General features: G+C 36.4%; 1 protein-coding gene across 10 annotated transcripts in view; it reads right to left on the bottom strand.

The window, feature by feature from the left end:
* LOC109088860 (calmodulin-binding transcription activator 1-like) overlaps positions 1-25,499 on the bottom strand; it is a 342,437-nt gene extending 316,938 nt beyond the window's left edge. For 6 of the 10 annotated variants that reach the window (XM_042713383.1, XM_042713382.1, XM_042713385.1 and 3 more), the window contains exons 1-2: positions 25,278-25,499; positions 20,973-21,074 (exon numbers count right to left, since the gene is read on the bottom strand). In XM_042713383.1, the coding sequence (XP_042569317.1) occupies positions 20,973-21,074; positions 25,278-25,302 (127 nt within the window). In that variant the 5' untranslated portion in view covers positions 25,303-25,499. Of the gene's footprint in view, positions 1-20,972; positions 21,075-24,803; positions 25,252-25,277 lie in introns of those variants that run through there. The other 4 variants (XM_042713387.1, XM_042713388.1, XM_042713384.1 and 1 more) reach the window with 3 other exon arrangements.
* Positions 25,500-26,923: the final 1,424 nt, after the last annotated feature.

Consider the following 26,923-nt stretch of genomic DNA (forward strand, 5'->3'; position numbering starts at 1 on the left):
AAGTCATTTGTTTATGAGCTCAACCTACATTTCAACACTAGCACAATGGCGGGATGTCTAATCCATAACAAACATCCTAACAGGGAGTCAAAAATGTGACATAATATGCCTGAGTCACTGTCAAAAACGCCCCCACTATTTTCCTAAGGCTGTAATTGTGACAAACAATCATCTATCATTTGCGATTGAGATGCTATACCAAATCCTGTAAATGTGGTTATGAGCATGCCTGCAAATCAGTTTGATTTCCTCTGTCTCTAAGCTAATGCGCTTATATGTCACCATGCTTTCTGCTGCCACACTGATGAAAAATCAAGACATATCCTACAGCCAATTACGCATCTCAAGGTCTAACGGTTTGTGCTACACTCTCGGACAATTAATATGAGGGCTTCTTTCTCCACATCAGCGAGAAAGATATTTGCTTCTCTCAAACGACAGTGGCATCAGCTAAACTGGTCCAGTTGTGAATCTTTCATTATTCCCCAGTTGTCATACAATCAGCTCTGATATTGCAGACATCCGTTTATGTCAAAGAATAGGATTTTGTTATCTGTTTGTACTGAGAAATATGGCCTTAAATGACATTATCATGTTACAGATCTCTAGTTTTCTTTCTTTTTGTCTTCTACACCCAAAATAATATTTTCATTCAATGAAAATTGTACAAAAACATCACTTATCACTGTCTGCAAAGCCAGAACAGAGTTTTGCTTTACATGCCATAATTCACATTATAATTGTAGGGTGGTGTGATGAGAAGAGGTGAAATATAAGAGTCATCCCTTAACTGAGTGAGGGATAATATACATTAAGCCAGTCTTTATCTCAAAGCAAACTCTGACAGGGTGATCAAGCCCCTGACAACAAGTGGAGGTCTCTTGTATCACCCTGAATGGATAATGACTGACTGACTGTATATTTTCCCACTCATTACACAGCTACTAACCAATTAAATAAATACGGAGACTTAAAATATTGCTTTGCAAAATAATTTTATTATCTTACCCTTTTATCTCTATAAAGAATTGCTAATTGGTGGTAATTGGTTATTTAAAATTGTGTATGTAATAGTTTATCCATTATTATATGACAATCTGATTGCTTAATTTCTATTTTTATATATTTTATTATTTATTTTATAATAAATACAAGCATTCTCAAGAATTTCAGAGAATAGTGTGTTTCAATTTAGAGGGACTGACTTTTAGTTGTCCTTCCTGTCTAGCTATGCCACCTTTGAAAATGTCTTACAGTGATTGTGCTCAACAAAGTCTTATAATTTATTCAAGGAATGTGATTCTCAAGTATGCGCTTCTTGTTACCTGAATCCTTTTCAATTTGTCTGAGAACCCCACGAAAGCTCAGACTTCTGTTTGTGAATATAAAACAAAGACCTGTGTCTCAAGCACAAGCTGACCAGAAATCAAAGATGTACACTTCAAATAGCAAACCCCCATGTACCCAGTGCTTCTTAAAGGCAAAGTCACCCTGCCAGTCCGTTCTTCTATTACACCTCTATTTTTAATTTGCTCAGATGTTTAAATGTCTAAAGTTTTAAAAGACAATATTGGAGAATATCAACTTAAAGGATGAATGTGAAATTTTTAAAGAATGAGAAAAGGTGGAAGGGAGAGAGAATGGAAAAACAGCTCACTGAGAAGTAACCCCAGCCTGGAGCAAGGTCCTAACAAAGAGTTTACAGCTACCTGATAAGGCAGTGAAACAACAGTATAACTGTCTGTGCTCTTTCGTTTGGGGCATGGAGATAACTCTGGATATTGGAGTATGTGCTGAATGTGGCATACACTGATTGGAGGGATTGTACAAGAGTAAATGAATTTTACAGTAGAAAGCTGAAACTGGTATCTGGAATCATTTGACTTACTCAATTAACAATGGCATAGAGCACCAAATGATGAGCCGCCTTCCCACATACAGACAAAAATTATTTATCTGTGTTGCGACCGGTGTCAAAAGTGAAAACAAAGGTAAAATCAAAAACATAATGGCCCAATAATTTTAAAATAAAGCCGTAGGCTTTTTAACTGGCAAATGGCTATTCTGTAAAATACAAATATGAATATAACCATGAAGAACAATTTAAAGTCAACAAGAAATGGCACTCACTAGCCATTTTATGTCTATAATGTAAAATTTTTAAGCATAACAGAATACAAAATTTAAAAATTTCTCTCAGAGAAAAGGTACAAAAGCTGCCACTAGTGCAGCACCCTTTAAATAGTTATATTAGAACTTAAAAAAGGGATATTAGTACCTGCATTGTACATAAATGGTGCATATTAGTACCTTTTAAAGGGTACCACCACAACAATAGCTTTTGCTCTATTTTTTCTGAGAGTGACGACGCTTGATTTTAGGAATTGCTTGGGTCTTGAAAAGTGGCCGTTTCAAAGCAGAATAGAGCCAAACCTGAATGCTTATTATATTTTGATGAAAGATTACAAAGACGAGAGGGTGGTGACAGGCCTTGGTCATTTCCAGACAACCTTAGATACAGATCAGACAGCGTGGGCGGAGCCCTTTCAAACTGGCCATGACTCTAATATCTGCCCTTTTGAAATCATTTCAGACCACACACATATTCAGCACATACCCAAGGCCTAATACCCATCAGAGCCAACAAACACATTACCTTTGACACGCCCAGTGATGACATCATTCACTCCAGAGCAAGGAAGTCTATAAACCCTAAATAAAGGTAAACATTCTCATTCATCTTATTAGTGGTTGCTCAACTGGCATAGGACCCCAGAAGTATGTCATCTGAAGTCTATGGTCCATACTAACTAGCCAAGCCCAGAGCTCCTGTTCTAGAGCCATTATTGCACACTGATATGAGTACCCACATAGGCCAGTTAGTTCAGTGAGTTACTATCTGTTTTGAGAATAATGAAATGGAACATTATGATTATGAAACAGTGTGAGGGGCGATAATTGGTAAAAAAGCTCAAATAAGCTGTCCACCGTATTCGCTGTGACTTAAAAGCAGACATTTATCAGTGTTAAATGCTATTAGTGACTTGAAGACAGGTATGAAACTGACTTGTGCTGAATATAAGTACACATCCAGGAGAGTGAAAAACATTCACTGCACCGATTAGATGACTGGTTGTTAATTAAAAAACCCTCATACTAATAAAATCCCTTCTAACTCCTCCCAGAGCACAATTTGAAAGACCTCTTGAGATGTTTGGGCTATGCTCCTTTTTCACCAAATAAAATGAATGGCATTGAAATGAGGGCTCATTGCTCCGCATTTAAAAGCAGACAGAGAACAGAGCAGAATGCTAATTCACTAAAGTTATAACGCTGGCTGCTTTAATAAAGAGCAGTCTATCAGTGTCAACACACACCCTTATCTGACATTACTGCTGTTCAGGGACTGGGAATGAGCTCCAGCATCATAAAAAATAAAAATAAAATTGTAGAGTGCGCCAGAGAACAAACGACAAAAAAAACATAAAGAGTAAAGGGGCTTTTATGACTGTGAGCATACACACTGGCAAAGCAGAAGACAGATGAAAGCTTAGCCATTTTGTGTGCATATATGAATTTAGACATTAAATTCGAAACAACTTAATGATAACATTTTCTATGACTGCTAATTTAACATCAGTATCCAATCCTAAAATCCCAAACCTTAACTGATAAGCTGACTCTAGATCTGACAGTATCTGCAGCCAACTTCATCCAATATCATTTTCTGCTTTTAAGAAAAACATGTCTTAATTTGTAAAATAAACATACACAAAGTGCTTTAATTTGTGGATTAAAAGTATACTTTACATATTAAATTATGGGAGCATTCCAATAAAATGAAACTAATTCTTTCTTTTAAAGGTGCTGTATGTAGGATTGACACCAAGTGGTTGAACTAGGTATTGCAGTCCAAATTCTAAATATTGGAGAGGGTTTTTTTCACCCAGCCCCTCCTCCTCAGAGGCACAGGCAGGTTGCCAAATTGATGACATCAACAAGAACGAGCACACTTGACAATGAATGAAATGAAATACACTGTTTTTTCCGCCAACTGGCAACCCGGGGTGCCGAAATACAATTGGATAAACTGGCAGTGGGAGGGTTTCACAAACCAAAACAACAACAGACATGGAGGACTGTTTCCTGATCCTGGGAGAGAAGACTACAATGCTGGCGCTTCTGTAAAAACACAGTATAAGTCATTATAACCCATAATTATGTCCCCACTGGATGCAACAAATGGCTCATTTGTAAAGGGTTTTATTGTTTTTGTCTTGTCGCGCTGGTGTTCTGACTGGGACACGTATCACAGTATAGTAAGGGGTGTAACATTTCCGTCACTCGCTTGAGGTATTCGGCCAATCACAAAGCACTGGATAACTGGCCAATCAGAGCACACCTCGCTTTTCAGACCGATGAGCTTTGTAAAAAACGACGCATTTCAGAAAGGCAGGGCATAGAGGAGAAACAATAATGTACAGTATGTGGAAAATAATGTGTTTTTTGAACCTTATACCGCATAAACATTTCATTACACCAAATACAAAAAATAATGTTATTTTTTAGCAACATCATATGAACCCTTTAACTAAGCATGTTTCTTAAATATCTGCAAACATATTATGGTATTTTTATGCTTTAGTAGAGTCAAAAACTTACATACAGCACCTTTAAATTACAACCATATTCACATTTATGCCACAAAAAAAAAATCAAATTTAAAACATAGCCTGTGCTGAAAGGACTTTGGTGTAAACAGATCCACCAGACAAAGCATTTGAACTTGTAAAGGCTGACTTGCTAAAAGTTTATAAATGGCAGCTGAAAGTATTGGATATTACAGCATTTAAATAGGTGTGTATGACCTCAGGTTCAAGCATATGATTTTGCCATAACAGTTAGCTAACTTTACATGGCTAATATTTATTATTCAATATACCTGTTAAACAAAACAAACAAAAAATGTAAAGAAGGTGACAAACCTCCACTTAGACTAGCTTTACCCTGTAGCTGGATCACCCTTTAGACATAGAAAGAAGTAGCATGGACTGTCTTGCAAACCAACAAGACAGCATCAGAGGATGAAGACAGGTTTTACAACCCAGCTCAAGCCACGACTATGTCTGCTGGGACTCAGCCATAATGACTCTCCTCCCCGCTTTGATCCCATAGATGTAAACGGCACATCCTGCTGTGCAACTCCAGCCTCTAATGCCATCTTGTTTCCTTTATTTTCTTGCCTAAACAGCGGTGACAATGTGGACATTAACATACAATTCCGTCTCCCTACCTGTGAACAACAATTTAGTAGTCAGATCCTAAAGTGCAAGGCAGGCTGAAACTGTAGCCTGTTATATTGGAAGATGTGCTGTGCTGAGCCGAGCTGAGGGGACAGCCAATTACTACAGCAGCCCTGATCAGGAGAAAGCAACTCTCCAGTCAGGTGCATGAGGGAAAAAAAGTACAGAATAGATAGAGGACCAAGAGAGTATAATAGATAGTCTATATAAAGAGCTCCCACAAACAGAGAGAGAGTTAGAGAGAAATGAGGAAGTAGTGGAGGGACAGAAAATATTTTTCTGCTACTGCTTGCCACCCACTCAGATAGGGAATTCTCTCATTAGAAGGGCAGGTAGGATAAAAAAAATATCACACCAGCAGGTCTTGACACAGCTGACTACAGACACGGCTCGTTTCCAACTCACAACTTCTAACTGTTGGATTGTGGGAATTGGGGGGTTTGAAGTGGGATGGGCCCCAGTCCAGCACTTACTAACTGCAAACACAGAATTTCCCAAAAGACATGTTGCTGCTTTTTGCTTTTACAGATGCCTGTGGTGATCTCTTCAAACAGGGCTGTTTATTATTTCAGGGAGGACAACTACCTCCTCCACCAGTCTGTCCACATCATGTCAGCTGTAAAATACTGACCCTTTACGTTTTATGTTAGTAATTTTGTCTACTCAAGTGCTCAACTGATAAATCAATTAAATTTTTGGGGGGTCCATACGTATTATCATTTAGTTGTTGATCTATGCATGTATCAGACATATGTGAAGTGTTAAAACAACAGCCAAGTAAAAAAAAAATGTCTCTGAAATAGGTTTGGGCAATATATTGGTAGATACAGTAAACTGACAGACATTTATCAGTTGAGATTTTGGATTATTTTCTTTAACACGATTAAGCTCACATGATGTTGCAGTGTAGCATCGTCACGGAATGATCATTATCATTTTAACATGCAAGTACTAAATTGAGTTCATGAGTTCTTTGTCATTTATTGAGCTTTAAATGTCAAATACACACAAAATGTCAAAATGAACATCTTGGAAAGTAAACACAATTGGTTATGTCTTAAGTGGGAGAACATATACCTGCTGCTGCAGGCCTCTACAGTGCGACCATTTCAGTCACATTTGCTACTGAAAACTACTGTGTGTGACTACGAAAAATTTTTTAGGAGCACAAGTGCAACTGACCCGATCAGCATATTTTTCAATGCTCCAGCATAGATTAAAAAATCACAAACAAAACTTTTTTGCAGCATTGAGTAATGTATCACAGACATATCTGTTGATTCCTTGATCTAAATATTAATCAGAATGCACTCACTGCTCAAAACACCAAAGTTTTGTTCAGTGCTGAGTTAAGCTGAGCAAGCTCACAAATTCACAAACTAATAAAAACAAAATAAAAACACAATAACTTATGATTATAAAATAACCATTTTAGAGGGCTTCATTGATTAAGGGAGTTTGCAAATGTGACATTTTTAATACAACAGTTCAATAAACAAGAAGTTCATATTAAGTGGCTCACATTGTCTGACTACAACACTATTGCCTGATTTCGCTCTATTTCATCAACGAAAATAGTTTCAAACAAAGTCACAGCTGAGCTGCTGTGCATCTCCAAGCAAATAGAGCGTATTTCATTAATGAATGAACATGTGTTTTTAAACTAATCTAGTGAGCCAATGATTCAATTACCCATTCATAAAGACAGTCACTCAATCAATCAACCATTCAAACAAATCAACTGAATGAATGATTTCTTGATAAAATCAGTGATATGCCGCCACCTACTGGAGGTTTTATTTTTATTTTTAAAGTATCTTTTCAGTTATTTAAATAATTTAATATTTCTATATTCAAAATTTTATATTTAAAACATTAATCTCAATACGAATTTTTGAATTGGATTGCACTCGGTAACTTATTCTTCTTAATACAAGTGTCCCTAAAAAGAAAAGTATGCTTGAAGCCCTGTGCTGTTATATCCTTGTGCCCAGTTCACACTACAGGATTTTAAGCCCGATTTGCAAGTTAATAAGGTCGGGCTGTGATCGGGAGAAAATCAACGTCCATTTTCAAATAAACAACTCCTGTTTCACTTGTTGTTTTGCGTCATTCCCATTCAAATTCTCATGTGTTTTTTCATGACAAAACATGATTTGGGGATGGGATAGAGTCGTAGTGACAGAGGCCAAAGCCACTAGAAGGCAAGCCTGTAACCTTTAGCCAAAAAAGCGTAACGGCTAATGCTAACGCTTTGCCAGTATGTAGAAAAGGAGACCCATTTTTAATATTACACTGAATAAACAACTTTTTAGAAGAAACAGATTATCATTTAATGAATCGTCAGCCTATCAGCTAATCTCCAACATGCTTTACACTAAGCATTTTTACACTAACTATTTGTAAAGTTTACACCGAAAAAAAATGGCATTTTATAAGAGAAGTTGCTGACTTTTTGTGACAGGTGGGATACAGCTTATAGCATTTCTCATTCATTCCTATGGTATCAGTAAACGGCGACTGAGAGTCGCACAACTCTGACTGAAATTCAATGACGTACTGTGATTGGTTATTAAGGCACACGTGATCCAAGTTGACCGTTACGCTTTCTCCAGTAGTAAGTAATACAGACCCTTGTATCTCCCTATATTAAGATTATCTCTGACAGAGGCTGCATTCCACTCCCCTTTTAGACACACACTCACAAACTTCCCTAAGCACTTCCCCTCGGGATAATCCCAGCTGCCATTTTTGACGTTAATTGCTTGACGTTAAAAAGAGTTAAGCACAATAAGTTGCAGAAAACAACTCTTTGCCGTCTTGTCTTGCTGTCTGACTCACATCTGAAGCGCGCGCACAAGCCGCATCTCACACAGCGTCTCTTCAGTTCTGCCGCACACATGCAAAGCGTGTGCATACACACAGAGACGCGCTTCAGATGGCGTGCGAACACAGAGTTCACATGTTTGAACAGACACATGAATGCACACAGAATTATGTCAATAGTACCCATCTCAACGACCATTCTTGTAAACGAAGTCGGTTATGTTTTAAATGAATGTAAACTGCTGAGAAAGAAATCGGATGTGTATCATTATACTGGATCCACAGCAGCCTATAAATACGTGCTGCTGAATATGTCACTAATGTTAATCAAACAATAAAACAGCTATAACAAAGATTAATCTTAATTTAATTCATACAGTGAACACTATGCAGTGTTATTTTACACTTATTACATTTATGTTCCTAAATACTACTGTTTACAGTTATCTTTAATCATGTTTGAACTTTCTCAGACTATAGTTTTTGCTGTGGTGTATGAAAAAGTACTTAAAGTGTATGAAAAGCAAAGTTACAATGACATAAAATTAGTGTCATTAATTTCTTTCTTTCTTTTTTTTTTTTTTTTTTTTTTTTTTTGTATGTTCACACTGATGTTAAATTTACATTTTCTGATTTGTAGCATTACTTTTTATGTAATGATAAAACACTGCTGGTCACTTTAAGAAGTTATAGTGATTCTTTCTTTTCCAAAAAAGAATGTGAAACAAATTGGTTATATAATTTTCATTTTTAAATATTTTAAAATATAATTGAAATTGATTTTACACACTTTAAGCATATCGCATATCGAATATCGCAAATTAGTCATGTCTTGATATAAGATTTTGGTCATATTGCCCACCTCTAATATATATATTGAAATATATATTTTTAAAAAGATCCTTGCATTTAGGAAAGGAGAAACACCCTCTAAACACTTCCAAATATTACTGTCATGAACTGAAAATCACTGTAAACAGGGATGATGCAAACTGCTGTTGATGAAATGGCAAGAAGTGGTAATAACCAAACACAAAAATACAAATAAGGTCCATTTCTGCATTTCAGTTGGTGTGAAATGTTCAGACATTGCTGCTATGTCCAATTACTCAAGTATTTGGGTACTTGTGTGTCATATAGAAGTGCAAGTGTGTCATATAAAAGTAGACATATATTTCTATGGGGAGAAGGTGACTGATCCTGTGATTATCTGAGATGCCACCACTGAAGGAGATGGTTTAGGAGCTTTAACAATATCAGTCATGCCAGCTTGAGCTAGTCTCACCCTGGAGACAAGTGTGGGTCATGAAACTTGAGAGGTCTGAAAAAACAAATCTAAAATCAATATCATCCACAACACAAAACTCTCTCTCTCTCTGTCTCTCTCTCTCTCTCTCTGTCTGTGTACTTCGGCATTGAGTGATACTTGTTTTTAATTGTTGCTTCCCTAGGCAAGATCCAGTGGACAGTTTATTCAACCTTCAATCTAAAAGTTATCATCAATCACGTTTTAAAATATCAATAGCACATTACATCAATTCTGGCTCTTTCAAAGGCAATTACTATTATGCAGTCCCTTTTTCAGAGCTCGGGTCTAGTTGTGTCAAAATTCACAAATACATTATTGACATTTGCTTCAATATGTATCCCCCCATAACGTGCTGTAGGCAATTGGCAGTGTCATCCTAAACGTAATGAAGACATAAGAGACTATAGCATTTACCCCTTATAGTCAACCCATAAAATCACTAAACATTAGAACAGACACTATTTGCAAACCCACTCTCAACTGCTGTATCAATCCATTCAATAGTGATCTAATAAGGTTCTTGTAACCAAAGAGCAAGAGAACTGACTTAAAATAATAATCAGATTGCTATTATGACTATTATTAAGTATTCCACAGCTTTTATATAGTAAACATAAAATATACAGCAACAGCAAAACCATAGATGTGATGAGAAGACTAGGCTTCTGGGAATGATCTGGTAAAACCCAAACTTTTTCTCCATCATTGAATTTCTGGCTGCTTGTATTGAAGAGCCATTGCCATTGGGCTATTTGTTAGAAGTCTGCCGTGGCACAGAACCTCTGATCCTGCTATCACAGCTCAACTGATGAACTCAATTTAAACTAAGGCCTGGTGGGGCCACAGACTTCCCAGGCAAGCTTGTGCTGTCCAGAGATTGGGCCGTCATCTAAATTTAACTCCCTGAGAAAAAAGATAGTGCTGCTTTCAGAAGAAACAGAATAGCTTCTGTTGTTCAAGAATAGAGACCTCTGTCTAATCTCTATGTTTCAATAGGCTTTCTTTTGATTTTGTTACAAAAGTAATTCACCAAATAAATGTAAATGCTATCATAATTTTTACACCCTCATAATGTTTCAAACCTGTTTGATTGACCTTCTTCCACACACACTTACACACAACCACACACACAAAACTTAATTTAGTTGTGGACAGTAGTTCCACACTTTGGAAATGGGTTTTCTAAACATTAAATGAAACTGTAAACTCAAAAACTGAATAAATTCCATAACATTGTCTAGCAGTAATCAGTGTAAATACAACAAAATCAGACACATCAGACTAACCCAACCAAATCTTCTGCAGCTTGCAAGTAGAGATGTAATGGTATGAACATTTCTTATCATGATTATAAATTACCTAAATGATCATGGTTATCAGTATTATCGCAATATTGCTCAAATGTGAACAATGTCAAAACCATTAATATTACATCTCTATGAAGAATTTCAGTCGGGTTTCAGGCCCCATCATAGCACAGAAACTGCACTTGTTAAAATTACAAATGACTTACTTCTTGCATCAGACCAAGGCTGCATCTCATTGCTAGTTTTACTTGATCTTAGTACTGCGTTTGACACCATAGATCACGACATACACATAGATAGATTACAAAACTATACAGGTATCCAAGGGCAGGCTTTAAGATGGTTTATTTAAATGGGGAGTCATCTCATTTATCACCAGTAAAATATGGAGTGCCACAAGGATCTATCCTAGGTCCTCTGCTATTTTCAATATACATGTTGCCCCTTAATATCATTAGAAAATATGGGATTAGTTTCCACTGTTATGCTGATGATACTCAACTATATATCTCAACAAGACCAGGTGAAACTTCAAAATTATCTAAGCTAACAGAGTGTTTTAAAAATGTAAAAGATTGGATGACTAATAATTTTCTCCTATTAAATTCAGATAAGACAGAGATATTACTTATTGGACCAAAAAACATTACACAGAATCTCATAGATTACAATTTACAATTAGACTGATGTACTGCTACTTCCTCTACTGCCAAAAATCTGGGTGTTATATTAGACAGTAACTTGTCTTTTGAAAATCATATTTCCCATGTTACAAAAACAGCATTCTTCCATCTTACAAACATTGCCAAGCTACGAAACATGTTACCTGTTTCTGATGCAGAAAAGCTAGTTCATGCGTTCATGACCTCTAGACTGGACTATTGTAATGCACTGCCAGGTGGTTGTCCTGCATCCTCAATAAATAAGCTACAGGTAGTCCAAAATGCAGCGGCTAGAGTCCTTACCAGGTCAAGAAAATATGATCATATTACCCCAATTTTATCCTCTCTGCACTGGCTACGTATTAAGGTCCGTATCAGTTACAAAATATTATTACTTACCTATAAGGCCCTTAATGGTTTAGCTCCTGCGTACCTAACTAGTCTTCTACCACGCTACAATCCATCACACTCCCTAAGGTCACAAAACGTTGGACTTTTGATAGTACCTAGGATAGCAAAGTCCACTAAAGGAGGTAGAGCTTTTTCGCATTTGGCTCCCAAACTCTGGAATAGCCTTCCTGAAAATGTTCGGGGTTCAGACACACTTCCTCTGTTTAAATCTAGATTAAAAACACACCTCTTTTGCCAAACATTCAAATAATGCATCTCATAATTTTGGACTGCAGTTATATCTGATCAAATGCGCATTATTATTCTTTAGCTTGGGTTAAACTAATTCATTTTACTTGGCTGGAACAGCAGCTATGCTAATTGTGTCTCTATTTGTTTCTTTTTTTTTGCAACGGTAGAATTTACACAAGCTCCAGTCTGGATCCAGAACACCTGAGTAGAGATGATGCCAACCCCTCAGAGGACCTCAGATGATGCTAACCCAGAGACAACATGCAGAACTACCACATTTTGCTATAAGTTTGATTGCATAATTGCTGTTAATAGTGTTAATCGTCTGTTTGTTTACGTCTTTTATTGATTTTTCTGACCATTTCTGCCATATGCACATAAACTGACAGTCATCACTGATAAGCTACTACCAAATATTGTAGAAACTTAATTTCCTGTAAAGTTGCTTTGCAATGATTTGTATCGTAAAAAGCCGCTATACAAATAAACTTGAATTGAATTAAATTGAAAATATGAAACGGTAATACTAACCGTGTGGAATTCTATCATGATTTATCGTCAAACCGGTAATCATTCCATCCCTACTTGCAAGCATTAGCACATGTTAGCATGCTAAATAAAACTTTTATTTACAACACTGCACTGGCTCCCTATTAAACACTGTATAGATTTTAAAATCTTGCTAATTACTTATAAAGCCCTGAATGGTTTAGCACCTCAGTATTTGAATGAGCTCTTGTTACATTATAGTCCTCCATGTCCACTGTGTTCTCAAAACTCTGGCAATTTGATAATACCTAGAATATCAAAGTCAACTGCAGGCAGCAGATCCCTTTCCTATTTAGCGCCTAAACTCTGGAATAACCTACCTAACATTGTTTGGGAGGCAGACACACTCTTAAAGTTTAAATCTAGATTAAAGACCCATCTCTTTAAACTGGCTTACACATAACACACTAACACGCTTCTAATATCCAAATCCGTTAAAGGATTTTTAGGCTGCATTAGTTAGGTAAACCGGAACCGGGAACACTTCCCATAACACCCGATGTACTTGCTACATCATTAGAAGAATGGCATCTACGCTAATATTAGTCTGTTTCTCTCTTATTCCAAGGTCACCGTAGCCACCAGATCCAGTCTGTATCCAGGTCAGATGGTCCCTGCAGTCACCCGGATCCAGTACGTATCCAGCCCAGATGGTGGATCAGCACATAGAAAGGACCTCTACAGCCCTGAATGTCAGCGGAGACCAGGACAACTAGATGAGCCCCAGATACAGATCTCCTGTAAAGACCTTGTCTCAGACATCCACCGGGACAAGACCACAGGAACCAGTTGAGTCCTCTGCACAATCTGACTTTGTTGCAGCCTGGAATTGAACTTCTGGTTTCGCCTGGCCAGAGGAGAACTGGCCCCCCGACTGAGCCTGGTTTCTCCCAAGGTTTTTTCTCCATTCTGTCAGCGAGTTTTGGTTCCTTGCTGCTGTTACCTCTGGCTTGCTTAGTTGGGGACACTTCATTTACAGTTATATCGTTGACTTGATTGCAAATGATTGCACAGATACTATTTAAACTGAACTGAGCTGCATGATGACATCACTGAATTCAATAATGAACTGCCTTTAACTGTCACTCTGCATTATTGACACACTGTTTTCCTAATTAATGTTGTTCAGTTGCTTTGACACAATCTGTTTTGTTTAAAGCGCTATATAAATAAATGTGACTTGACTTGACTTGACTGAATATGTCACTAATGTTAATCAAAAACACAACTTTAACAAAGATTAATCTAAATTTAATTCATACAGTGAACACTATGCAGTGTTATTTTACACTTAATTATAAAATTTTTGTACCTAAATAATAGTGGTCGACCGATATTGTTTTTTTCTTTTGACAGCTGATATTTTGGAAAGCAGGGTGGCCGATGGCCGATATAAAGCTGATATAATTGTATTAATTTTATTTAATATTTAAGAAATTTGAAATCATTTGAAACTGGATTTTAAAAAAAAGTGTAAAATAAACATGCTTATACTTTAAATGGCATTGTTTTTTCACAAATAAACAAATATTTAATAAAAATATAATTTAAAAGGAAGTAAACACTGTAACCAACAGGGCACTCAGTATTCCGGGAAGTTTGTGTGCATTGGGGTCACATTTCTTTCAAATAAAGCCAAGGTCAAAATAAAAGTCCGGCCACGAATGCATCGGCCAAACAGAAAAACTTATCGGCAGATGCCAATATTTGAAAAATGCCAAATATCGGCTGATATACCGACCATGCAGATTTATCGGTCGACCACTACTAAATACTACTGTTTATTTTATCTGTGCTTGTAATTTGTGTATTTGTTCTTTTTCTTCTTTTTTTCTTTTTTTTACTGACTGTTCACTTGCCTTTAATCATGTTTGACTTTCTTAGGCTATAGTTTTTGCTGTCGTTTTTGAAGAAGTACTTAAAGTGCACTTTAAGTAATAAACAAAGCAAAGTTATTTTGATATAAAATAAGTGGCATTAATTTTTTTGTTTGTTCACACTGATGTTAACATTTAATTTTCTGATCTGTGACATTACTTTTTATGTAATGCTAAAACACTGCTGGTCACTTTCAGAAGCTGTAGTAATGCTTTCTTTTCCAAGAAAAAAATGTGAAATTGAAACATATAATGGTTATATAATTTTCATTTTTAAATATTTTAAAATATAATTGTAATTGATTTTACACACTTAAGTCAATATCGTACCACATATTGAATATCGCATTATTCAACAAGGTATAGCATATCACATTTTTCTTCAATATCGCAAGCCCTAATTATTAGCATAATTTTTTTAGGGGTTAGTGATATATCAGTACCAGTGATAAATTGTATATTTAATTGTGCATGCTAATGAAATAATACCTAAATTTAGCTGTAGCGTTTAAATTAGTTTTTTCTTGGAGTTTTATTTTTAATTTATTAAGACAAAATTGCATAGAGTTTAATATTGGTCATTTGTTTGTTATAAGTCATGACATTTAGAATTTTCCCTGCATCCAATTTTTAATATAATTTAATCACATTGCATTCTAAAATTTTACTATACCATATCATGATTGAATCTAATTAATGTGCAGCCCAAATTTTGATTCATTTAATTTAAAATTTGTCTTAGAAGGTGTATACAGTAATAACATGATTATTACATTTTGAATATGGATATTTTTCTTACAAAAATGTATTTTTCTAACAAAAATGTATCGATTCGCTACAGGAGGCCTTTGTACAGGCCTTTGTGTCTGTATGAGACACATTTTATTATGGATGGGTGCTTTTTATTTCACTTATTTTGGACTGATTCGCTCCAAAACCAGCTGACTGCCATTAAACAACTTGAAAGGTCAAAGACAATTTTTTATATAACTTCAAATGGATTCGTCTGAAAGAAGAAAGTCATATACACCTAGGATGCCTTGAGGGTGAGTAATTTATGGCCTAATTTTCATTTTTGGGTGAACTAATCCTTTAAGTGACTAATAAGTGACTACATTTTGAGAGAAAAGAGGGTTTTGGGAAAATCATATACCATGTTTATTATTGAATATTAAAAAGTAATGTAATGGTCAATGATAACATATGTTGAGATCCCTGCTAGGCAACTTATTTAGATGTAGCTTTTAAAACATTATGGATTAAGAAGAAACAAGCATACAAGGTTTAAAGTACAAACGACAGAAATGTATGCACAAGGACCACAAGCAAATACTAGACAGCTGTTAGAAAAGCCAAGCTGAATTACCCCAGACACACAATGAATTAATGTGGATAAAAACAGTTTCACAGACTTCTCATTTCCACCATTTACATATGACTGATATTCCACTCACTAACTCTCAGAAGAATTAGTTCATCTCATCTAAGAGACAGAATCACCACATGAAATCATAAACATCTTTGAAACCACCACATCAATAAATCAATGACTCAAAATAAACCATCAATTTTATTAAACGGATGTCAAACTAGGAACAAATGATTACCTGGAACAAGGCCCAACTCTAAGTCACAATTACCACCTAACTGAGAGTATTTCTACATTGTAAGAAACAGACCTTGCTATTATCTTAAAAAGAAATAAAAGAAGCATGGATTGAAGCATAAAAGCAAAAGCCATCTGAACCGGTATAATGTTAACTAAATCATATGCTACCATTCAGTGGCAATCAATTACACTTAAGCGTAATAGTTGTGAGAACAAGTAAGAAAATGATTCTTGGCACGACTGACTGTGAGTGACTGAACATCTCTTGAGGGCATAATAAAGAGAACCACATCTTAAACCTTTTAGACCTGGCGTCCATTACTATGAATGTGCTTGTGACTCTGTATGTTGTATGTTTAACAGCTAATCAAATAGCAATATTGACCTTCATATTTTTATTTTTGAAAAATAAAGCACACTGACGACAGACATAATGGCACTTTAGCCAAAGTGAAAAAGTAATGGACCTTTAAAACTATTTTCTATTAACGGGCATCTCATAAGAGTTTGATAGATTTATTGTTAGATTAAACTGATTTGTATGTATAAGTCCTATTTCAACTATAGCTTTACAAACTTTGGCTATTAAGCATTCATTTTTGACAGACCTTTTTTCTGTCCAAAAATCCAGGTTTAAAGGAAATAATCCACAATCCTGTCCACAATTTGCTGCATACAATGCTTTGTGGTCTTTTATTGTGCTGTTGTGAGTAGACAATTAATCAGTGCCATCTATTTAAATCTACATTACATACCTTCTTTTCCATGCACTGCTCTTTGAAAAATCAATGCTTGATTAATTGCAAAAACCTAGTCTTTGCTGAGCAAAAAGATTATGTTGTCTAAATTAAGGAGCACAGACAATATCATAACAGCATCTCTCTTTCACCTGATTATGTTCTTGTTCGACTTTTTGATGTATTAGGAAGAAGTAATATTGTCTGTTAAAAGGGCAGGCAACAAAGTGAGCTCATATGAGGAGCATAATGTGTTATTAGGAAAACATTAATAATGTGAACAAGCCACATGTATGGACAAACTGTCTGCCTTCACTCCCTTTGAATGCTGCTAGTATATGGCCATAAGAAATACTGCGACACTTTCTATTTTTCAATATTTGCCCTGAATCCTCAGACTAGGCATACTACACAGCAGTGTTCAGCTATATCTGCCTATAGTGTGGTTTGTCAGGCTGGCTATAGATATTGTGACAAATCACCAGCAGGCAGCCTTGTTAAAACACTGATGCGGTTTAATGGGTGATGTCCGAGACCTGGGTACATCTGATGAGCTTTCAGCAGACATTAGTGACCAGCCATATCCACTAGAGCGATCACAATTCTGGCTGAAGTTTCCCTGTACTGTATTTCTTTTTCACATAGTGAAAGTTGTTTCTAAATTAAATCTGGACTATACTGCCTTTTTGGTTTTATGCTGGCTAAATCATTAGGAACATCTCATCTTAAAGTTGTCAGCAATCAGATACAGTAGGAGGCTGGCCTGAATCCACAAAGCCCAAAACAGCGACTTATTTCAGCTACCAAAGTGCCTGCAACAAACTGAAGAGAAAAACGAGCCTTCTTATGTATTTTCAGCCTCAGTCAAGCTCACCCATCCATGAAAATCCCATCTCAGGGTGAGAGGAGGTGAAGACCTGCGAGCACACACACATTCACTAGCACACAGCAAACAGTAAAGGACACGCTGCCAGATCCTCACTAGAGCCCTTTATCCTTATCATAACTACTCCCACAATTACTCACATGAGTGGTTTACCTGTTTCTGCCAAGCCATGTTGCATTTTCACTGTCCTAGTGATACAAAAACCTCTAGGCACCAAACATTAACTGGGCCACTACAGACAGGCACACACAGCGGTTACATTATGCTAGAGTATGAGAGTGTGAGATACAATATTTAAAGCGTAGATAGATACACAAGGTGACATGTTCACTAGGGATGAACCAATTAGATTTTTTGGGTACGATACAATACCGATTTTAACAAACACTTATTGGCCAATTCTGATACCAATACTGATATTTGCCACTTTCTCTCTTATTTGAAATTTTGGCATCAAAATAGATAGTATTTTGATCATGTTTTAAATCGGCAAAATTCTAAAACACCTGCATTAAATTGTACTAGCAGTTTTATTGCTGCATCATTATAATTTCTAATGAACATGGATTGGATCCATTTAACATTCAGCAGGCCTACATAAATACAACAGAACAAAAATACACATTAAATAAACAGTGCTTTTTAGGTAGGTTTAACAGTTTTCAGGTACAGAAATAAAGTAATCAAATGTAAAATAACACTTCACTGTATAAATTAAATACATATTAACCATTCTTTATTGTAACTGACTTTATTATGATGAATCTTCTCATTTGTTTTTGTATACATTTGAATATTTTTTGTAAGTTTAAATATGTAAGAGATCTTTACTAAGGCAGGACTCTTATTTTGATGGGTTTTCGAGTCTACGGAGATATCCACCTTTTTCTTCAACGCGGAAGTAAGCCTATAGGTGAGACTTCCAGTCCATTAGCCGCTATAGGTAAATAATGAGGAGAATAACAACGTGCAGTAAACGGTAGAACTCTTTGCACTACAAACCAGTGTGTTCATAATTAAGATAATACATTAAAATAATATGATAAGACGGCACAAACTTTCAATATCAAGCAGCAAAACGAACTGTTTTGTTCAGCTAAAAATAGCTGGATGGAACGGACGCAGATGAGACTGGAAGACAGACCAACAGAATCTACAAATGGCCACGCCCATTTTTACAACAAGAAAAAGGTGGATATGGGTAATGAAAGCACACAGTTCTTCGGATTGAAAGTTTGTCAGTTTGTTAGCACCCCCCGAAAAGGCATGAGATCTGTACATATTTGTTTACTGTTAGTTGTAATAAGTGTTTTGTGTAATTCGCTGTATGTTGATGAAAATGCAACTGAGAGAGAGAGTTTAACGTGCACTTCTTGTGTTGTATTTTGTTTAGCTCTTATTGTGAATTGTTGTTTTTTTTTGTTTTTGTTTTTTTTTGAGTGAAAAAGGACGCAATAAACTTAATAAAACATCAGTTAAGTTTTGGTCTTCATTCAGATGAGGTCTGCTACACTTATGAAAGTTACAAAAGTTATTTAGTCAAGAATAGTGTGCAATCTTTTGTCTTTTGTTATTTGATTAGCGTTAAAGTGCAGACAGCAGCGCTAGGATTATGCAACAGACATTATACAGCTCAATGCCTTCATGCAGTTAATTAATAAACCATCAGTTTGTTATAATCTGCCTTTTTCCTTATATAGCCGATATGCCGATGGTTGTAACATGAGGGAAAATCGGCCGATATATATCGCCAGCCGATACATAGGTGTTTCCCTCATGTTCACTATACACACACCATCTGAAATAATTTCAAGATGACTACAAACAGCCTCTTCTGCCATATACTTTACATCTTTGGGCATGTTCATTAAAATCTTTGAGCTTTGAAATGGGAAGGACTCACTCAGTGGCATAATGAGCAGACAACATAACAAGAAGATGAGGCTGATTTAACTCCACTTACAAATTTACACAAAAAAATGAATGGTCTTAATTAAACAGATCAACTAAGTTTTCAGAAGTGCCAAGAGAGAAGTTATACTGCCTATTTAACATGAGAACAGTGTCACTTCTATGGTAATAAGAGCTCCACAACACACTGAGCCATATTAACATGCACATGATCCCACAACAAATGCTTTATGCTTAAAGTCCAACATAAAATATGCATGTTTTACACTCTAAGGGGAAATGTGTCTAGTAGTGATGACAAATCATTTCAACAAATAGTAGAGCTCAGTCTTGCTGTGCTACTGGATGTATGTTTTTCAAAGGTCAATGCTAGCAATTGGAACACAAGGGTTACATACACACTGCAGCTACATTTGGTTGTCAGTTCACCTTTAAGCGCTTAAATCTGTTCTGTACACACAGAGTTCAGTAATTTATGGGAGTGACCACCACAACAGAATTAAGTCCTGAAAAATTCAGGTAGTGACAACCACATTTATAAAAATCCTATGCAAAGTGTACTAAACTAAATAACTAATTATTATTGACATATTTCAAATGTCTAGACTAATTCGTGTTGCCAGAAAAGACAGCAAACAAGATCAAGCCCATAATAAATGTAAATAAATCCAAAAACTTTATCTTGGAAATAAGACCAAAATGTTCACGACCTGAACTGGCATACTTTATTAATTCCATAAACTGTACGGCCTTGTGGGCCCAAACAAAGAATTACTTAACATGGCAACACTTCAAGAGCGCACTCTGTGAAACAGCTTTCCCAACATAAACAAAACATGACGGTTTTGTCGAAAGTGGTTTAGTTAAAGTTGCAAAACATATAAATTCTTTGGTCACTTTAATATTACTTTGGGCAAAAATAGCGGCTATCAAATGTGCGATACGCCAGGATGTTGTTATGTTTACCACGTTGTCAATTTCAATCATGAAAATTTCAGAGTCAGTTCTGTTCCATACACACACAAAATGATAATTCAGTGAATTCACTCCCATTTTAAAAGCGGCTGTCACTCCCGAAGCTTTACATTGTGTACATAGCCAAGGTGTGCCAGATTTTACCCACCCACTGTCACTTTCAGTTACTAACAACACATCCGATATCGACAACATACCCCTGTCAAAGCACTGACTCGTCAATCATCACAGAAAGCCCCAACATGAAGTCCCAAGAGAGGAGAGGATGACAAATGAAATCAAGAGGTAAATAAATGAATCGATGGATGAATAATAGATTAGGCAGAAAGTGGCCCCTTCGAGCAATGCCACGAATGCAATATTAATAAGCAGCTCTTACTGTTAGTCTCTGTGTCATCACTGACACTCTTAGGAGGAGCATGGGCTGAATAACACACAGCTGATCTGTACATTCGATCCGGATTACGGATTTTCTTCAGTCCTTCAGGAAGCCAAGAGAGAATGGAGAAGAAGAAAAAAAGAATTCTGGGAAAAGTACACATTCCTGGGTGTACAACTTTATCTTATTCTTTATTTCCCCCATGCACATAGCAGGAACTTATAAGAATGTGTACCAGGATCAGCAATGCCGTGTCTGCCGAACCCCAGTCTCCCTCCCAACAGCAAGCCCATGCATCCCAAATGTGTCCATCTCCGTGCTGAAGAACACCTCTCCCAAACAATATGCACCATTCGGCCTCAGAGTTCATTGTGCCTATTTGCTTCTCCCCCTTTTTTATCAAGCACATTCAGGGGTGCATTTAAAGGGATTACTTTGGCCTAAAGTGCTGCCTTGTGGGGAGAAACTGCAGTTTCATTTGCAGGCAGGGGTATGGATGAAGAATATAAAAGCACTTGGTTCCCTTGTAACTTAAGACCACATGCACATTTCATTAACTATAATAAAGTATCATAAATGGCTCCAGCTGTTAATGGCTAGAAGTGTTACACTGCCAAGAGAGAAAACAATCTAGACCACTGTATATACAGTAGTAACTCCAAAGCTAACTGGTTTGTTCAAAATCACCTGATGTGTTGAGTGTGTTTGCCTGTTTTTATTTTATTTTTTCACTTTTCAATCTTACCGATAAATCTGTAGTTGCTGAAATAAACAGTCAAGAAACAGCCCCTAAAAGGTGGCAATGAGGGCAGCAATCAAATTCATTGTGGTCCCAGGGATGTTTGTTGAGGCTCAATTTTAGTAAGCTACACCAATCGATGAAGTTAATGTGTGTTTCTGTGTGAGGCAGGTAGGGAAGAATCGAGACAAGCTGAAAGGATCTGTCATGACTCCCCAGGAAGAAGTGGCATCTCCATCTATCCCTGCCATTCACTAATTCAATAAAAAAAAAAAAAAAAAAAAATATCAAAGCATATTCTGCATAGAACTGTGACATAGAACTGTGGAAAATGACTATGCAGAAATCTTTAAAAGTTAATTTTCTACATAATGGCTCAATATGTCATAAATCCCTCTTTGGAGAGCTTGTATCCTTCCTGCTTCTACTAATAGTCAGTTGTTTTGATAAACAGCACTCTATCTGAAAAAAAACACCAAATTCAAATAGATACAGAAATATGTTAAATGAAATTTGCAATCGTATATGCCATAGTTTACTCAAAAATCATAATATTTTTTGTTATCATTTACTGACTCTCATGTCCTTCATATATATATATATATATATATATATATATATATATATATATATATATATATATATATATATATATATATATATCTGTGTGTGTGTGTGTGTGTGTGTGTGTGTGTGTGTGTGTGTGTGACCCTGGAAGTGTTTTTCTGAATAAATAAGCTTTCCACTGATGTATGGTTTATTAGGATTGGACAATATTTGGCCGGGATACAACTATTTGAAAATCTGGAATCTGAAGGTGCAAAAAAATCTAAATACTGAGAAAATCACCTTTGAAGTTGTCCAAATGAATTCTTAACGATGCATATTACTAATGAAAAATTAAGTTTTGATATATTTACGGTAGGAAATTTACAAAATATCTTCATGGAACATGACAGTGATCTTTTAATATCCTAATGAAATTTTGGCATAAAGGGAAATCAATCCGACTTAAGACTGGTTTTGTGGTCCAGGGTCACATATATATAATTTTTTTTTTTTGTGTGTGTGCGTGTGTTCCACAGTTTTTTTTTGTTTGTTTTTAAGTTAAATGACAGTGAGTAAATTATTATTATTGGTTTTGTTTTGTTTTGTTTGTTTTTTTTTTGTTTGTTTTTAAGTGAACTGTCCCTTTAAATGTACAGTTCATTTGCACATCTCAATCTACCAACACCACCTTCCATAGGTACAGTCCCAGTTCCTGGCAATCTAAAAAATAAGCTGGGGCATATCAGGAGACAGAAGAACTCTATGGGGTGTGTGAGACATTAACCATGTTTTCATAGCAGCCTCCAGCTAAGAACAGCCTGTCCTTATGTGCAAAAAACCTTGCCAAATAATAAGGCCCTGGAGAACCACGCTCTATGCAAACATTTTAAATGCTTCAAGGACAAAAGGTTAAAATACAGGCTATAATCAGTGCTAAAATGAATGCCGCTGCAACACGTATAAAGGTAAACTACATGATGAAAGTGTGTAGGCCTAGATATTAAATATAACACACTGCTGGCTATATAGGACTCTGAATTTAGTTGTAGCTATATGGTGCAGAGCACTCTATATTAATACAGAGGTATGGAACACTAGCTCCTCCCCCATACATTGACCTGACAAGCATGACAAAAATAACCGAGCCCGTTCTGCAATGGAGTCACAAGTCGGGGTATCTAAAAAGCTCTTAGTTTCTGAGATGTATTGACAGGAAGCAGGCCAGTCTGAGACACGTTTCAAGGCTGGTTGTGTTTGCATCTGAAATGCACACAGATACATGCAGAGATTGACAAACACATGCACACACCCACAATCACACACATTCATACACAGAGAGAGAGCTAGTTTAGGTAGTTAGCCTCAGTGCTGTTTTGAAAACAAACGTAGATTTATATTTATGGTAATGCTTGTATTCTTAGCTGTCACAGTGTTAAACATAACAGTGAGCATTTAAGAAGCTCAATACCACCCCCTTGTGGATTTCTATATGTTCAGATCCCGGGTTTGTCTGGAGTCATGTTTTAATGTTACTTTATATTAGAATAATTTATTCTATCTATAGTTTTTCAACATACATAATTTACCACACAAAAGTGAGGTTTTATGATCAAACTTATCTTTCACCTTCTACTAGGCTATTCAGCATAATGAAAATGAACAGTTTATCATCACACCATGATTTATCAACTCATTATGTTGTCTTTAAAGGTTCCCTAGAGACTAGTTTGTTAACTATCAAAAACGATTATAGACTGTATTTTTATATTTGTTTTATGATATTTTAAGATTATGTTATGTTATCACGACTGCCCAAATAAAGTTTATTATAACTCAATGTCGCCACCTTGTGGTTAATAGATCGATTATTGCTTTAATCTCACACTGAAGGTGAATTACACACACAAAAATCCTCGCAACTATAATTGACGACTTCCCAAAACCTCGTTTATACGTGTTATAAACAAGAAAATCTGTCATATGAGAGTGGTGGCAGCTTGACACAACTGTTCAAAATGTAATTCTTGTCAAACAGCTTCAAAAATACTAAAAACAATACTGTTGACTTCGTCTCACAATAATAATTAGTCTTTTTTTATCGTATTTCAGCCAAATTTAGCAGCGATATGCTGTGCACATGCAATATATTCAACTGTACTAGAGTGTCTCAAAATGAAACCAACTCTTGTTGCCTTGTTCATTCAAAAGACAAATCTAAAAAGTATTCGAAAGTGTTAAAGAGAAATTCTTATGTATAATCTTCAATAAGATTCTTTCTTCCTGGTTTCAAAAAATAACATTTCATTTTTTGTTATTGTCGCCACATTCCATAGTTTCTATAAAGGTCCTTATCTGGAAATATCAGACTCCTTGGTAATACAAGAATCTAGTTCATAGGTTTAAACTGCTGATTATGTGTCTCTACCGTAAAGGGTCCAAACTGATATAGAAGAATGTGTCCTTGAAGCAAATTTAAAAATGAAACTGCTTTGGCAACATATGAAAGTGACTGACAGAAAAAATCTACTATTAAACTAGCTTACCAGCAGCAGTCGTGGCTATAATGTAGTTTTATGTCAAACTACGGACTCCAGAACTCTATCCCCGCCAACTCAGAAACAATTTACGCAACCGAGGAAGCTTGATAAATCGAAAAAAGAAGTTAGAAATCGACAGTCGTTGCAGCTCACAAGTTTTGCTTTGTGCGCGACCGTTAGGCTGAAGGAAGCGGAGCGCGAGACGGATTTTTGAATTTTCAGAGGCGCTCGCGCTTTTGCTCCAGCTAGTTTTTAAATATATGTGATGAGCGCTGCTGGCTAGCTACCGATGCTGGCTAGGGTGATGTGATGTCTCCGTGCTGGAATAACGAGTGTGTGAGGATAAACACAGCGCCTTTACAATCCCGAAAGCTCCTCGGTTCTCAACTGGCGGCTCTTCCCTGCCTGCCTCCAAATTTTTCCCCTCGCACACACTCTTCTCGTGCAAGTAAAAAAATATCCCCGATGTTTCTGACTTACCTTCCGGCTTGTTTTCGGCAGCCATTTCCCCTCCGCGCGCCACATCCTCCTCCTCTTCACGAGCGTTGGGTACCACGCGCGTTCACGCCGAGGACAGCAGCACGAGAAGGGACTGGCGAGGCAGAGGCAAGTCCAGCCAGAGCGCACTCACGATTGGCTGTCGAACTATGACTGACCATGTTGTTCTAAAATGGCTTGCAAGAGCAAAGCAAACATCCTCCCCTTCAAAGAGTCTCTGAGAACCATTGGGTGAAGCGTGATGTGTAGATACACCTTAAGAAGAACCGAGCCAATCCAAAGTGAGCGCTCGTGAGACGTTCGCGTGCAAATGAAATGTTTCAAGTTGCTAAATACAAAGGCAGAAAACGTATTTTTCTGAGCTTTTTGCGTTGACATTTCATTCGTAAGCAATTCAAGTGATGTTTTGCATACGTTATGTATACGTTGTTTGATAAAAGGTGATGCCCTTTATTCATATCATATATATGCTTCCAAGGCGCTGTAATTTTATTTTAATATATATAATATATAATATAAAACTTAACTTTAGACCACTTTGAATTTAAGCATTAATGAATGAAATTGATCTGAAAACTCATAAAATCACGTAAAATGGCAGAAATAGCTGTAACACGTTTAATGGATGTTTTATGACAATTATTAGCCTATTATTATTTTACAATTTACTTATTGTTAGAAATACACACAAAACTGCTTTTTATGTTGTTAGAGCAATGTATGTCATTAAGATAAATTTAAAGCAATCCATAGGTTAAGCTTGAAGATGAAGCAACGTTTGGACTGAACGCGCTGAAATGCCGCGCCATGGTGCTGAACGGACAGCTCCAGGTGGCAGCAGCGTTCTACTCTCACAGTGCGCTTTCACGAAAAATGTAGCACCCCAGACCTCCAAAATGTCTTATGGTTCACTGTAAGTATGCGAAAAGTATCCTACACTGCTGTGCTTGCGAGAGAAATAGTTTCTGACAGCCTATTCCAATAGTATATGCATAATGCTGTGGTCTGGGTCCCATCTGAATTGTCTAGAAAACCTCAAAACTGCGTTTAGGAATGTGGAAGTTGCATTATACCCCCTCTGATTAATTATTCCTTAGATTAAGCATTCGTTAATTGCATTGAGCACATAGATAATGGCTTAAATGCCTCTCTGCCCGCAGCGAATACCCGCTATGAAATGTTATCATTAAAGCGTCATCTTTATTGGTTGCAGTTGCTTGATAACATGAGTGCTTTCCAAATCCTTATCTGTTCAATTTCAAAGAGAAAAAAATCTTGGACTGGATAAAATATCCTAAATGACCCGTGGAGAAAACATTCGGGCCAGTCTATCAGACGAAACATCTTGTAATGGAATAAACATAACATTGTGACTTTTAAACAACATTGTGGACTGAATAAATCAAGTTCTATGTACTGTATATATAGCAATGGTTTAATTTAGGATTAGAACGTGTTCAGAAGGCTAACAACAATACATTAAGCTCTTGAAAAATGTTGGTACTACAGCTTTTAAGGCATTTGAATTCTCTAAGATAAGGGACTGAAAATTATACTACAGCACAATTCCTTATGGAACATCTGCAATCTATTCTTGCCAGGATCACACATGGCATCACACAGAGGTC

The sequence above is a fragment of the Cyprinus carpio genome, chromosome A23 (assembly GCF_018340385.1).
Source record: "Cyprinus carpio isolate SPL01 chromosome A23, ASM1834038v1, whole genome shotgun sequence".
In the NCBI taxonomy this organism is placed as follows: domain Eukaryota; kingdom Metazoa; phylum Chordata; class Actinopteri; order Cypriniformes; family Cyprinidae; genus Cyprinus; species Cyprinus carpio.